Source organism: Ursus arctos, unplaced genomic scaffold (genome assembly GCF_023065955.2).
Source record: "Ursus arctos isolate Adak ecotype North America unplaced genomic scaffold, UrsArc2.0 scaffold_28, whole genome shotgun sequence".
NCBI classification, from domain to species: domain Eukaryota; kingdom Metazoa; phylum Chordata; class Mammalia; order Carnivora; family Ursidae; genus Ursus; species Ursus arctos.
The window spans coordinates 33,206,712-33,221,071 of NW_026622963.1; the positions used below are offsets into that span (position 1 = coordinate 33,206,712).

At 44.0% G+C, this 14,360-nt stretch overlaps 2 protein-coding genes across 10 annotated transcripts in view; one reads left to right on the top strand and one right to left on the bottom strand.

Moving 5' to 3' along the window:
• Nucleotides 1–578: 578 nt before the first annotated feature.
• Nucleotides 579–11,923, bottom strand: PEX11A (peroxisomal biogenesis factor 11 alpha). 6 transcript variants are annotated; one of them, XR_008956068.1, is made up of 4 exons: nt 11,820–11,905; nt 5,912–6,027; nt 2,995–3,655; nt 579–1,619 (listed from the first exon to the last, which is right to left on the bottom strand). XR_008956068.1 is itself a non-coding variant. In XM_026510468.4 (3 exons), exons 1-3 carry the CDS (start codon nt 11,873–11,875, stop codon nt 3,099–3,101), a joined length of 729 nt encoding a protein of 242 aa, XP_026366253.1. In that variant the 5' UTR covers nt 11,876–11,905; the 3' UTR covers nt 579–3,098. The 6 variants fall into 6 exon arrangements, 1 of the variants encoding a protein (XP_026366253.1); XR_003319321.3 differs by having other exon boundaries at nt 2,962–3,655; XR_003319320.3 differs by having other exon boundaries at nt 2,809–3,655.
• The window catches only part of WDR93 (WD repeat domain 93), a 45,879-nt gene continuing 43,101 nt past the window's right edge, over nt 11,583–14,360 (top strand). For 2 of the 4 annotated variants that reach the window (XM_026510466.4, XM_044388412.3), the window contains exon 1: nt 11,982–12,069. The gene's annotated coding sequence lies outside the window, so the exon portion shown is untranslated. Of the gene's footprint in view, nt 12,070–14,360 lie in introns of all 4 variants that reach the window. The other 2 variants (XM_057303632.1, XM_026510467.4) reach the window with 2 other exon arrangements.

Here is a 14,360-nt window from a genome sequence, read left to right on the forward strand (position 1 = left end):
GAGTTCTGCCTGGTCTAAGGTGCCACCAGAAAATGCCGTGGGGGAGCCAACTGGATTTTGCCGAGTCTGGAAAAGTGTGTTGACCAGGATCCTCTTACTGATCAACAGCATCCAGACAACTAAGAACTATCACCTCTCACCCCTTCCTTAGCAACAAATCCGGCAGGAACCCAAGTTCTAGTTCTTGGCTTCAAGGATGATGGAGGACTGTGGTGTAAGCCACAGTATTCAGATTATCTAAGAAGGGCCTTTTAGAATGGATCATGGGTATGAGATGCACCAGGCTGGCTCAGTCGGTAGAGCACGCAACTCCTGATCTAAGGGTTGCGAGTTCGAGCCCCATGTTGGGGCTTTATTAATAATAAAATGGATAATGAGGGGACAAAACTTATTTTTCTTCTTGTTGGTAGAATTACCTCTATTGTTGACTCTCTGCTAAGTTGTATGCTGTGGGCAATAGGAGAAAGAGGCAGAGATGGGGAGATTTCTCATGGATCCTTGGTAATCCTGTATCCGTGGTATAATAAGGAAGGAAATGAAGGGTCAGACAAGGAGAGTCAAGCAGGGAGCCTCCAAAAGGAGTTGTAAGTATGAGATATATTTAATACTTACTGATCCGACTCAGATTTTAAAATATAAGACAGTAATGGAGGGGAAAGGAAGCATCTAAAAAAGGAGCCTCTCTCCTCGCTTCAGGACAAATTATCCAAGAGGCTGTGTCTGGAGAGCAAACTGGGCCAAAGGGCGGTTCCAAGCCTTTGGAGTAATGGCTCTGGGCCAGAGAGTGTATAGGGCTCTGTGCCGGAAAGCTCTGCTGACAAAGCTGGTCCTTTGACAGCTTCAGCTGGGAATCCGGAATGTGGGTGAGAGGTGAGAAGCGGTGAAAGGGCCTAGGGCAGTCCCCTGGGAGCAGTCTGTCTTCCAGCCACAGCTTGAAGAACACTGTTATCTTCTTTCCTCCCCTCCCCCCCACCTTCCCACAGGAGCACAGGGACCTTGGTCCCCCTGTGCACAAGTGGACCCCACCGCTGAGCATGGCATTCAAATATTTGTTGCTGAGTAAACTCTCAGGGAACAATGTTCAGTTGTGAATGTGCTGACCCGTACATCTATTAGGAACGTCTCTGGTTTTTAAAATCCTTCATGAATGTGGAGGCTTGGAGGTGGGGAGGGTCTGTTAGAAATGAGAAAGATGCACAGGGAGGGAGGGACCAGGGTACCATTAAGGTTTTCACAAATTCTACAAGAGGTGGTATTCCCCAAACTCCCCATCACCCACCCAAAATTGCAGAGGACAAAAGTACCAAGATGGACGCCACCATAACACGCCACACAGATCCGAGGCCAACTTCTCCAGGCAGAAGCCAAAGCGCCACCTGACAGAGCTGACACAGAAGCCCCTGTCCTGGATGAAATCCTCTTGGAGGTCTCTTTCAACCCAGACGTTCCAATGTAAATCTTTCTTCATCCTCCTCCTCAGCTTGGGTCTTCCAGGCGAGAGCTCGTTTTACCAGAGCGTTCTCCACCAACTGTGCATACTCTGATCATCTCTGCATCGCCCTTCTTTTAGCTCTTCCTCGTTCCCAGAACACATTGCCAGACACTGGAGTCTCTTGTGTCTAGAAATTTATTAGACATAATTAATCTACGACAGTAGAGGATCTGGACAAATTAAGATTAGTTGCTTAAACTTTTTACTTGCCCTGACCTAGCAGCTTTCATTTCATGTAAAATTCCCGAGGTATTTTCTCAAATCCTGTTATCATGATTAATTACTGTAAAAATAAGAGAGCCAAGCACCTGAGTCTGCTTTTTAAGAATCACAATCACATTTACGGGAAATATATTTAGTGCACATTTCTTTTCTCATTTCCATTCAGGCAAGTGAAACGGCTTTACTGATAGGGCTGACATTGGCCTCCTGGCTGACGGCATCCTATTTTTCTGCTTCCTTTCCCTCAAATCAGAGGATCTGCAATCACAAATAACTCAACACCCAAGATGGGAAGCAGGACCATGAATAGATGGCCTTTTCACTGGCCCCTTATTGCTCTTTTACGCTCCCCCGACCACCCCACACGTACGAAGTCTGATTTGTCATAGAAAATGGACACTCCTCCATTCAGAGTGGTCATGAAATTTCTTAACTGCATGACTTGCGACGAAAATTAATGTAGTGGTGCCCAAACTGTTGTATGGCTTTAAATAAAACATCTAGCTGATGAATCTAGACACAGTTTAATTTTTATATGAACCACTAAGTTCTAAAAAAGGCTTTTTTGCACAGGATTCTGGAGTCTCACACCTCCACTCAATCAGGAAGCCAACGAACTATACTCGAAAGAACACTGGATTGGGAGTCAGAGGAATGAGGAGCTGGCCTGTTTTTTTAACCTGTTTCCTCATCTGCCGCAGGCTACCCACAGGCACCTGCTGAGACCTCCCATACCCTGTACCTCAGTCCTTCCCACGTGCTTCGGATTTCTGCTTCTCACTGCGCTACCTAAAGTCACCACGTCTACCATGAAGGTGCCCAATGCGTTTCTGATTCTACTTCTGGACAGAGGAAGGACAGGACCGCCATGATGAAAGGCTGTAAGCCCAGCCCCCCTGTACCTTGGCATGGCCCTCCAGGGAGAAGCGGGGTGGGCGGGTGGTATCTGGTCAGAGGAATAAGAGGTCTCTATTAGGTCTGAGACAGGGCTGGGGATCAGACCTACAGTAGTTGTGCAAAAGCAGTGGGGCGTTCAACCCAAAGGGCACTGTATATTAATGTTCAACTGTTTGGGCCTTTTTTAATTTTTATACCTGCAGCAACCAGTAAGCTCCCACGATGAGTGGAAGAGATGCTCAACAAATGTTAGATGAAAGGAAGATACTCAGAAATTCAGAAGTCACTCCAGCCCTCTAAAAACCACATAGAAATTTTCACGTGCCCCCATTCTCCATTCTCGGCCCCACCTCCGCTCGCACCGCTGGTCGCTAAATGCTCACGCCAACAAGTCTTTAAGCGCGGATGACGTGGTCTGTGCCTCACGCAAACGTCCATCCGAAGACACCGTCTCTAAAGTAGGCACCAGTCTCCCGCTGGAACGCACTCAGTGTATCTTCAGCTTCATCCGAGGACACGCCACGATGACAATGCCTGCCAGGGAGGACACAAGGCCTCCAAGTCCAATGATGCCAGGGTTGAACTTATAGATCCCCAACTGGTCCAAGGGGTTCAAGATATCGCAGACGTTCTTCACTGTGTCCAGAAGCAAGGGAGGATGCTTCTTCAGAGACCGGAATAAGAGAAGGAAAAAGGACTGGAGCCATTCTGTTTCCTCGTCAGCCACACTGTACCCAAGAGGCTCCTGAGACGCTGACTTCTCCCCCTTTGCCTGTTCCATCTGCAGGGAGATTTCGTACAGGTCCCTGGCCAGGCTCAGCAGGAGAGAATAGTAGTAATGGCGGGCAGCCCACACTAGCCATTTCTCTTTGTTAATGCCAGAGGCCAGCCCTACGCTCCTCACCCAGAGGACGGTATCGCAGATGAAACAAATCACACGGTTCATGTTGGCTAACGTCAGGCATAAGCGCAGCACCAGGTCAGTGGCATGAACGCTCTGCTGAGTCGCCTGCACAGCATGTACCACGTTGCCTAATCTGAACCCTGCAAGAAGAACCCAGCACAGTTAACAAATCTTTAACTGCTGTGTTATATGAAGGCAGAATCCCTGTATCAGGGTGAGAGGCTGGCACTGGTGTTTTGACAACTGATTGTCATTTGAGGCTCAGTCTTTGCTCAGGAATAAGGAACGACTTTACAGTAATATTAAGGACATTCAAAATGATCCTGGAAGGCGCAAAAGACAGTGACTCTTTAAATTCATCACCTCCATTCCAGTGAATACCTTAACACTGGCTTACAACATCCTTCAGGCAAGGCTGATCTTGAGTGTGGACTGTGACATTTGAATATTACCAGCTATACATCTTTAGAAGAAAAGTACTATAGCATGAAATCTAGGTGCAACTTTATTTATTTACTTATTTAGTTATTTTTGCACATAGGAAGCTTTGATTCACTGTGGCCATTTCTCTGACCCAGATGCCAGCGTTCTTTGGAGAGTCCGATGCCTTAGATTTTATTTACTTTCCAGACAAAAGATGGCTTTTCTTATAAAACACCATTATCTTTTTGCCATCTCTGTGGTCCAAACCCCCTTTGGCTCCCTACTGTCAGGAAGATGATAAAGTATGGATGGCAGGATTTAGTGGCTAGGAAAACTATTAATATTGTCATATGTGACTCCCAGTTGAATTAAATCAACTACTATAAGGCGTATCCTCATCTGAGCATGTAATTCAATTAACCAGGGACGTATCAATCAACAAATATTTATTGAGCACCTACTCAGAATGTGTTATAGTCCTAAACATTATGGAGAATACAAAAGAAGTACTTTCCTTAAAGGACTATATCTTAGACTCAGCAAATGCTCAAAAGTAGCTACCCTCAAGAGAATTATAATCTCAGGAGAATGTCTGGTATTATTTTATCAAAAACAACACAAAACAGGGGCGCCTGCGTGGCTCAGTCGTTAAGCGTCTGCCTTCGGCTCAGGTCATGATCCCAGGGTCCTGGGATCGAGCCCTAAATCGGGCTCCCTGCTCAGCGGGAAGCCTGCTTCTCCTTCTCCCACTCCTCCTGCTGGTGTTCCCTCCCTCGCTGTGTCTCTCTCTGTCCAATAAATAAATAAAATCTTTTTAAAAAACCCCCCAAAACAAAAAACATACAAAACAGAATACGCAATGAACTATCCTAGGTTCCAGTTCTGGCTCTTGCATTGGCTGGCTGAATGACCCTGGGTAAGTCCCTCCCAGACTTCAGAGACTAGTGACCTCTAAAGGACCTGTGAGTTCTGACATACTAAAGAATATGAGAACTTCTAATCCTATCCTTCAAAGCCATCCAAAAGAGTTCACCCTATCCTCCAACATTCCTCCACTTGACAACTTAAGTCTTCTGTCAAGCTAGATTCCTCCCTGACCTTCCAATACAATGGTTTGCTCATAACAGTTCTGAGCCTTCGTGGAGGAAATCGATCTTCCAGAAGGCTCTCCTTCCCTTTCTTTCTAGCTACACTTCAAGTTCCACCTCCCCCCAAACCTTTTTGACCCCTCTATCCTAGCTCAAATATTTAGCACTAAATCTCTTATCATTAGTTATCCCATCTAATCTTACTTCTGTCATAAAGCTCAGCTCTGCATCTGAAGTGGGTGCTCGCAAACAATCGTTACGTCAGTTCCTCCGTTCCACTCTAACACCTCTGCCTACCTACCGTAACATCTGACTCGTATCCGAGAACTACGATTCAGGCACGCAACTGGTACTAGAAGTATGGGGTTTCCCAGTACCCTTATTAGCAAAGTGAACTAAATGAGTGCGAGACCCTGACTTCGCTTTTGCCTGTAACATGAAACCACCCCACAAACAGGCCAAGAACCACTTCCTCAAATTCCTCTCGCAATCCCTCAAGAGAGGAAGGGGAAAAGACAAGCTATTCTGTTCTTCTAGAGAATACAAAGGCCTTCCATGAGCCAGAAGTTCATGGTAAGGATTGCCAAAACAGTGTAATTCTAAGAACTAAAGGTGAGCTAAAAACACTGTAGGTCCACTGGCTGTGATTCAGCAGAAAGATATGGTATAGCACCAAACACGCACGTAGGAGGGTGTTTGTGAACGGTCTGTAGCAAAACGTTCACTCTTCTTGGCCTGTCATTTCATGAGGGCAGGCTTACTGGTCAACTTCATCAAAAAAACTTGATGGATTAGAAATTAATGATCTAGAAAATATTTTGCGAATTACAGGGTCTGACGATTTGAAACCAGGAGCCACTGTCCCTCGAGAGACAGGGTACTTACATTTACGGCCAGTGCTCACACTGGCCTCCAGATTCTTGAGCTTCAGTGCCACCTTCTCCTTGCCGGCTCTAGGCTCTAACAAATATCTAAGCAACATGCATGTGTACTGAGTGGCTCTGAAATGGAAAAAAAAAATGAGGAGAATGATTTACAAACCAAATGAACGTTGATTCATGAAGTAAGGAAAGGAGAAACACGTGCTGCTAAAAGCAAAGTTTCCAAGACAGTTTCTTATGTAACTGGCTCTTCTGACAGCGTAATTCTGCAACAGTCCCTCCACAGGGCCAAAGGGTAGAACGTGTGATGGAAATGTGACACAAAGTAATAGTGAACAGTCCTTCAAAAGGCCTGTTGCTGGCACAGAGACATGGGTAGAGTCCAAGTGGAAACTGCACAAAAATCTCCCTCACGTTAAGTCTGCAGCGATCCATATTCTTTATCTTCTGTATAGAACGGTTTTTCAGATTTCTAAAATGAACTTCTGACCTATCACCAACTACTTATGTGATCGGACATACACTCAAACCAGAACCAAATGAAAAGTTCAGTTGGCACATTGCCGAATCTTTTGTAAAACAATCAAATACACATCAATATATGAATATGTAGAGATAGGTTTTTATATTTGTCTTTCAAAACTAGCTAGGATTTTATAAAATACAGATTCCTGCTTAATACTAAATAGTCAAGTGATTCTTGCTGTGACTACAAATAACAAAGCCTTACTAACAGCAACGTAACCCATGAGAAGTTTTATACCACATGATCAAACATCTAAACGCACGGGGTCTATGGAACAAAGCGGGTGCCTGTTTCCGACAGGCCTGTAACCGCACCGGAATCCCTGCAGGCTACAGATATGATTCTCAATCAAAATGTGGCACATTTTCCAAAATGGTGAACCTGTTATTGGGGATGAAGTAAAAAGAATCTCTGTCTTTTAAAGCAGTTTCCTGGCTACAGGGCTCAAGCTGGTCATGCCAATAAGTCCCTCTTTTTCAGATTAGGTCTAATAACAGGAATGTGTCCAAAACCCAGGTATTATTTTTTATTTTTTTATTTTTAAAGATTTTATTTATTTATTTGACAGAGATAGAGACAGCCAGCGAGAGAGGGAACACAAGCAGGGGGAGTGGGAGAGGAAGAAGCAGGCTCCTAGCGGAGGAGCCTGATGTGGGGCTCGATCCCAGAACGCCGGGATCACGCCCTGAGCCGAAGGCAGATGCTTAACGACTGAGCCCCCCAGGCGCCCCCCCAGGTATTATTTTATGGACGCCAGTTAGTTTACAGGAGCTATAGATCACTATGGGGATTGGGAAATGAATACTAGAGATCTCAGATCTTGCTGAAAAGTATATCGCAAACAATTATTTTATTAACCAGCCTCACTGATAAACCTTGCAGGGTACATTCCGAGTGCACTGCATTTGAAGGCTTCTTTTTAATGTATATAATGCGACCATTTAAAAAATCTATCAAATTCATTACAACAGTGGTATGCATTGGTCATTAAAATGGTGGGCACTGGAGTCAACTGCGTGGACTTAAATCTCAGCTCTGCCACTGTGTTCCTATTAACCTTCTGCTTCAGTTGCCCCACCTGTGAAATGGGAACCGTTTATAGTATCTACGTCTCAGGGTTGTGACAAAGGGTTAAATGAATTAACAGTGGTAACACACTGAGAACAAAATCTGGCATAAAGTTGGCTTCTGGAAGTCTCATGATTGAGGCTACGCGTACTGGACTGTGTATTAGCACTGGCACGTGAGAAGAGAAGGGAAAGCTGTTAAATGAAATCACAACCCTAACTATTCCTTCTTTATTATTGAGCAAGAATCAACCAAGTTTCTAAAAGAAACATCGTGAACTAATTAGTATGAGAGTACAACCTCTGTTTAGTACTTTCAGTAGCACAGCGCGTACCTTGGAGGTACAGTTAGTTCTGTCTGGCGCTCTCCATATGGTACGTGGTTTTACGGTTCACAAAACTATTTCACACGCAGAATCTTGCAGGGGCCAAGAGCAGGCTGCCCCCAAATATGCCCACTGATCATTTTAATAAAAGTTACATAAGAAACAGCGGTGCACGGACACTCAGACCTTCCTCTGTCCCCCAGAAAGTAGGAAACACGTCTCCCATATGAAAAATACCCTCCCTGTACTAAGAAGTAAAAAGACATCCTTATCACCAGAGATAGGGGCTTTAAAACAGAGAACGTTGTAGAAACAAACCTCGTTGTAGAAACAAACCTCGTTACTTTTTTTTCTAATCCTACTACTCTCAGACCCTGCAGGCTCAAGGCAATTTCTGCCCCTCCCTTACCTACAGAGAATCTAAATTGAGGGTCTTTCCCAAAATAAGGGTTATTAGCAGAGATAAATTTTATCTGAATGACCCATCTGTATGGTAGGGCAAGCATGTAATTACCAAACATTTGCTCTTCTTATCACTCTGTGAAGTGCTTTCCTTTCCTCTGAAATCCCAGACCTCTACTCTCTTCTCCTTAGCTCAGGATGAGGACCCCCCCGCCCCCGCTCCGGCCAACACACACCTCATTCTGCCAGTCTTTGGAATTTTCTTTCTTTTTTTTTTTTTTTAAAGATTTTATTTATTTATGTGACAGAGAGACAGCCAGCGAGAGAGGGAACACAGCAGGGGGAGTGGGAGAGGAAGAAGCAGGCTCATAGCGGAGGAGCCCGATATGGGACTCGATCCCGGTACGCCGGGATCACGCCCTGAGCCGAAGGCAGACGCTTTAACGACTGCGCTACCCAGGCGCCCCCTAGTCTTTGGAATTTTCATGTCTATGTGGATACCCTGTGCACACCTGTTAAATTTGATTTTCTCCTTTTAATCTGTCTTAGGTCAATTTGATTCTTTTTTTTTTTTTAAAGATTTTATTTATTTATTTGACAGAGAGACAGAGAGAGGGGGGAATGGGAGAGGGAGAGAGAGAAGCAGGCTTTCCACTGAGGAGGGAGCCCGATGCAAGGCTCGATCCCAGGGTCCTGGGATCACGACCTGAGCCGAAGGCAGACACTTAACGAATGAGCCACCGGTCAATTTGATTCTTAGTCTAGCTAGAAGGATCTTTGAGGGAACAGGAATTCTTGCTCCCTGACAAACTTTAATCAGATCTTTAACCATGGCCATTTTTAACTTTTTCATCGTTCTAAAAGAGTTAGTACTTTACTCAGATCCTTTTACAAAAACTTCCTGCAAATGTGTTTCATCTTGAGACATTCATAAAAAGGAACTTTGACAAATACAGGTTTCTGAAAACCTTAAGATCATAAAACTGAACTGGGAAAGAATTTCTGGAACTAATGGAAGAACAGAATTTAAGCAGATCAAGAATAAGTAACATGGGATTAAATGAACTGAGGAGAATAATTATAATTGTGACACTTTTGCTTGAAACATTGATAATTTTTAATGTTTAGTTTTTCCAGATTTAAGAAAAGTTCTTCTCTTAAGCAATGATTTACAACAATTTCTTTTTCTCCCTATCTGATCCCTCCAGAATTCAAAAACTTCCATTGAATTCTTCTATATTTTTTGACAACATATTTAGTTGGGTAAGTTCAGTGAGAGTTTGTTCTCCTTGTAACAGGACACAATTGGAAACATGGGTTATATTACCAAGGCTTTGACTGGAATGTCACATTTGGGAGACAGGCATTAACTCAGATATGACTAGACAGTTTTAAGGCTCTAAGGGTGAATCTATGGAGCCAGTAAAGCTCTTTGGAAAAAGAGCCTGACAGCTTGCTTACAGGGCTCCCAGCAGTCTTACCAGGTGAGTAAAGGAGGTCACTACCTGACAGGTTTAAGAACCTCAGGATATTTTGGGGATCTCAAGAAGAGAGGAATTAACCTTAATCTCTAAGTATTACAGGTAAAGTCTGATGGCAAGTATGTGGCTTGGCTTCTGGCCTCAAGAGGCAGTTTAAAGTTCAATATGGAGATTCCTTATAAAAAGTTCCAGCAAAGCAGATTTTAAAAAGCCTATATGATTAATGACTATTTTTTTCTCCACTTATGTAATTATCAGGCCAAGTTTATCCAAACTAGATTTATTTTGCAAAGAAATTAGTCTTAATTTGGCTATCTTTGGTAAAATGAGAGTGATTATACAAAAAAAAATTATGTTTCAATAACACACCTTTGTGGATATTAGATTCAAATACAATTCATTATAAACTGGACTACACCCTGATTTCCTCTAGTTCCTTCCAATGCTTGGTTACAATTCTCCAAACTAATATTTTTGATATTTTTGACTTAAAATCATTTGGTAACTAAGACTGCCCTTTTTCCTAAAGCCCTGCAAACTGCATATGGATAACCTGATGTCAACTTCAGAAAAATCACAGCAGCTCACACACGAACAATCTTCATGCCTGGTGCTCTATGAGCCACTCAAAATGATCACCAGAGACACTCAAACTACAAACCAAGCCACTCTGTCAGAGTGCCACCGCCTGCCCTCACTTTATGTAAAGATGCTTTAAACCTGACAGCTAGAAATCCTCGACTGGCTACATTCAGAACTCAGAAACTGGTTTATAATTTGATCTAATCATGAATCATTGTTTTTTTGTTTGTTGGTTTCCACAGAAATGCCTTATTTATTACCTGATTATTTGAACCATAGGCCTAACTTTGAGAACACACTTGCATCGCCACCTCCTGAAATGAGTTTAACTAAAATGACCTATTGTCAGAACTAAGACACTGGTTCGAGAAGATGGAACACTCTGTCAGCTCAACTTTTAATGTAAGAAACTTCCAGGGAAGTTTCGGAAAAGGGAACTGTAGGGGGCCAAGGGCAGGCCGCCCTAAAACGTGCCATTTGGGCATACTGAGTATTCAAAATAACAGTTACTTAAGAAACAGCGGTGCACGGACACTCAGACCCTCCTCTGTCCCCCAGAAAGTAGGAAACACATCTCCCATGTGAAAAATACCCTCCCTGTACTAAGGAAGTAAAAAGACATCCTTATCACCAGAGATATGGGCTTTAAAACAGAGAAAGTTATAGAAACAAACCTTGTTATTTTTTTCTAATCCTGCTACCTCACCCTAAATCCTGTTTAGGATTCCCTCCTAAATAAAGCTCCCAAACACCTGTTTCCTTTATCCTGTCAATTCCTCACAAATGTATTGTCTGTCTAAAATGTAGAAAAACTGCCTGCCTGGGTCATTTCTCTAGGTCTTAATTTCAGCACTGGACCTCTGTGCACACACCTTCCCCCCCCCCACCTGTTCTGTGTAAATTTAATTATTAGTCTAGTTGAAAGACCTTGAGGGTAGAGGGAGAATTTTTCCTTCCCTACAATCTCAATGAGGTAGACAGGGCAATAATAGAAAAATACAACTTCTGTCTCTCCATAAGCATTTCATGGAGTATTTGAAGCCACAACCAAGTAGCTGGCTTCCCTGGCCACAAATGCCAACCCAAAGTTCATCTCAAAAAAAAAAAAAAAAAAAAAATCCCCAGGGACGCCTGGCTGGCTCAGTCGGTGGAGTAGTGGACTCCTGTTCTCGGGGCTGTCAGTTCGAGCCCCATCTTGGGTGTAGAAATTACTTAAAAAAAACACAAAATCCTTTAAAAAAAAAAAAAAAAAAAGCCAAAACACAAAAACCTCCCGGGAAGAACGCCGAGTGGAGAGGACCCGGTCTTCCCCAGGTCAGGAGGGCGCTGGTGGACTGGTCCATCACGGTCAGGGCCTGGGGGGCTGCAGGGCCCGGTCCGGCAGAGTGCCGGCGAGAAGGGCTCCGGAACCGAACCCTGTCCTGCCGCGGTCCACTGGGCGAGTCCCTCCTCCGGAAGCCGAAGGACCCGGGACCCAGCTCGAGTCGCAGCACAGGGAAGGGGTGGAGGCCGCGGGCACCTGACTCACCTGAGGAGTCGGTCCCGACCCTGGGTCTGGTTGGTGAAGCGGATGAAGGCGTCCATGGCTCCTAGCCCGAGGCCACGTGTCGCTCCGACTTCAGTCGCGAGTCCTCAAGGGTATCGCCAGGTCCCCGCGGGAGAAGCAGAATCTCCCCACCCCGCTGGGGACGGCCGCGCCTTCGGAAGAACTACTTCGCGGGCTTCCGGTGGGGGCCGGAAGTGGCGGTTACTAAGGCGACGCCACGCTCCCGGACCAGGTGAGCGAAAACTCCGCTTCCGGGCTCGGGTTCAGCGGTTCCACGCGTGTCCCCGGACGCCCCTCGACATCTAGGGTCTCCTGGAGGGGAGCTCTGGGGAGGGGGGCTATCTCCCCAGCCTCCGGCCTTCCCGGAGATCCTGGGAACTCAGGAATCCCGTGTGGCGTCCTGAATGGAGATTCCCCTGAGGTTTGGGGGACTTTGGGGCCTAATCAGTTCCCACCTCTGTACCTCTGTTTCCCTTGAGCAACACCAGCTCCAGATTTGGGGAAGGAAATGGTTAGAGCAGAGATAAGCCAATGCGTGGCATGTATTTCCAGCATGGAGAGCTGGGCAAAGTGAGAGAATTTCTGCTCGGATCTTTGAGTACTAGATTGCTACCTGAGGAAATCCTGGAAGGGCTAATGTGGACAAAGTGGAGGCCGACATCGATTACGACGAAATTGCACCACAAAACGTTGGTTCTTTGAGGCTTGAAGACGTGGAATCCCACCCGTTCCGTAGCAGTAATATTACGAAATATACCCCCTACAATCAAAAAGTGAGGTCACCTATTTTTGTAAACTTTATTCCCTTGGTCAGCCCTGCCCTTAACATTTGCAGGTCCTGGGGTAGAACTACAAATAGGGACCCACATACCATGTGTTTATTTTTTATTATTTTTTAAAATATTTATTTTTAAAGATTTATTTTTATTTATTTGAGAGAGAGAGAGAGTGCTCAAGGGCGGGGAGGGGCGGGCAAGGGAGAGGATCCCGAGCACACTTGCACTGATTGGGGCTACCTCTCAGGACCCTAAGATCATGATCTGAGCAGAAACCAAGAGTCAGAGACTTAAGGACTGAGCCACCCAGGTGCCCCCAAAAGATTTTATTTTTAAATAAACTCTACACCCAGCCTGGGGCTTGAACTCACAACCCCAAGATCAAGAATTGCATGCTCTACTGATTGAGCCAGCCAGGCGCCCCCAGAGGTCATTTTCTTTTTCATGTGTATATTGAATTTCTCCAGCATTACTTATTTTCCACTGAATTATCTTTGCACCTTTGTCAAAAATAAGCTGTGCATACATATGTGAATCTAATTCTGGACTCTTTATTCCGTTTCACTGATCTATTTGTGTATTTTGATGCCAGTACCACCCTGTCTTGATTACTGTGACTTTATAATAAGTCTTGAAATAGGTAGTATTAACCTTCCAATTCTGTCCTTTTTCTAATTTATTTTGGCTATTCTAGGTACTTTGCATTTCCATGTGAGTCATAAAATCAACTTCTTAATTTCCTTAAAAAATAAAAAAGTCCAGCTGGGACTATCATAGGGAGTGTATTGAATTTAGAGATCAATTTGGGGAGAATTGACATCTTAACAAAATTGAGCCTTCCAACCACAAGGCAAGGTATCTCTGTCCACTTATTTAGGTCTTCTTTAATTTCTCTCAGCAATAATTTGCAGCTTCCAGTGTACAGGTCTTAACACATCCTTTGTCAGATTTATCCCTATTTCATATTTTTGACATTATTATAAAGAGTATTTTTTTATTTCAATTTTTGGTTTTTGTTGCCAGTATATAGCAATACAGTAGGTTTTTTTAATATTGAACTTGTATCCTGTATCCCTGCTAATCTCATTTATTACTGTTAGATTTTTTTGATAGATTTCATCAGATGTGGGAATAAAGACAGCCTTACATTTTCCTTTCCAATCTGGATAAAACAGCTTCATCACCCCCCCAAAACTCCCTCATGCTATCCTTTTTAGATAACATCCTCCCTCCACCCGTACTCCTGGCAATTACTGATGGGTTCCCCATTACTCGTTTTGTATTTTCTAGAACGCCATATAAAGGGAATCACTGCGCACCAATTCTGAGACTGGTTTCTTTCACTGTGCATCATGCCTTTGAGATTCACCCATGTTCTGGAGTGTATCAGTAATTTTTTACTTTTTATTACCATGTAGTATTCCATTACGTGGCTGTACCACAACTGGTTTATCCATTTAGCTGGTGAGGAATATTTGGATTGTTTTTGATTTGGGGCAATTGTAAGTAGAGCTGCTACAGACATTAGTGTACAGACTTGTGTGAATATAAGTTTTCCTAGTCCTAGAGTAGATATCTAGGCGCACAATTGCTGGGTCATATAGTAAATATATGTTTAACTTCGTAAGAAACTGGCAAATCCTTTTCCAGAGTGGTGGTATCATTTTGTATTCCCAGCAGCAATGTGTGAGTGTCTGAATCTTCATTAGTACCGTCAGTGTCCTCAGTATTTTTGTATTGTATTGTC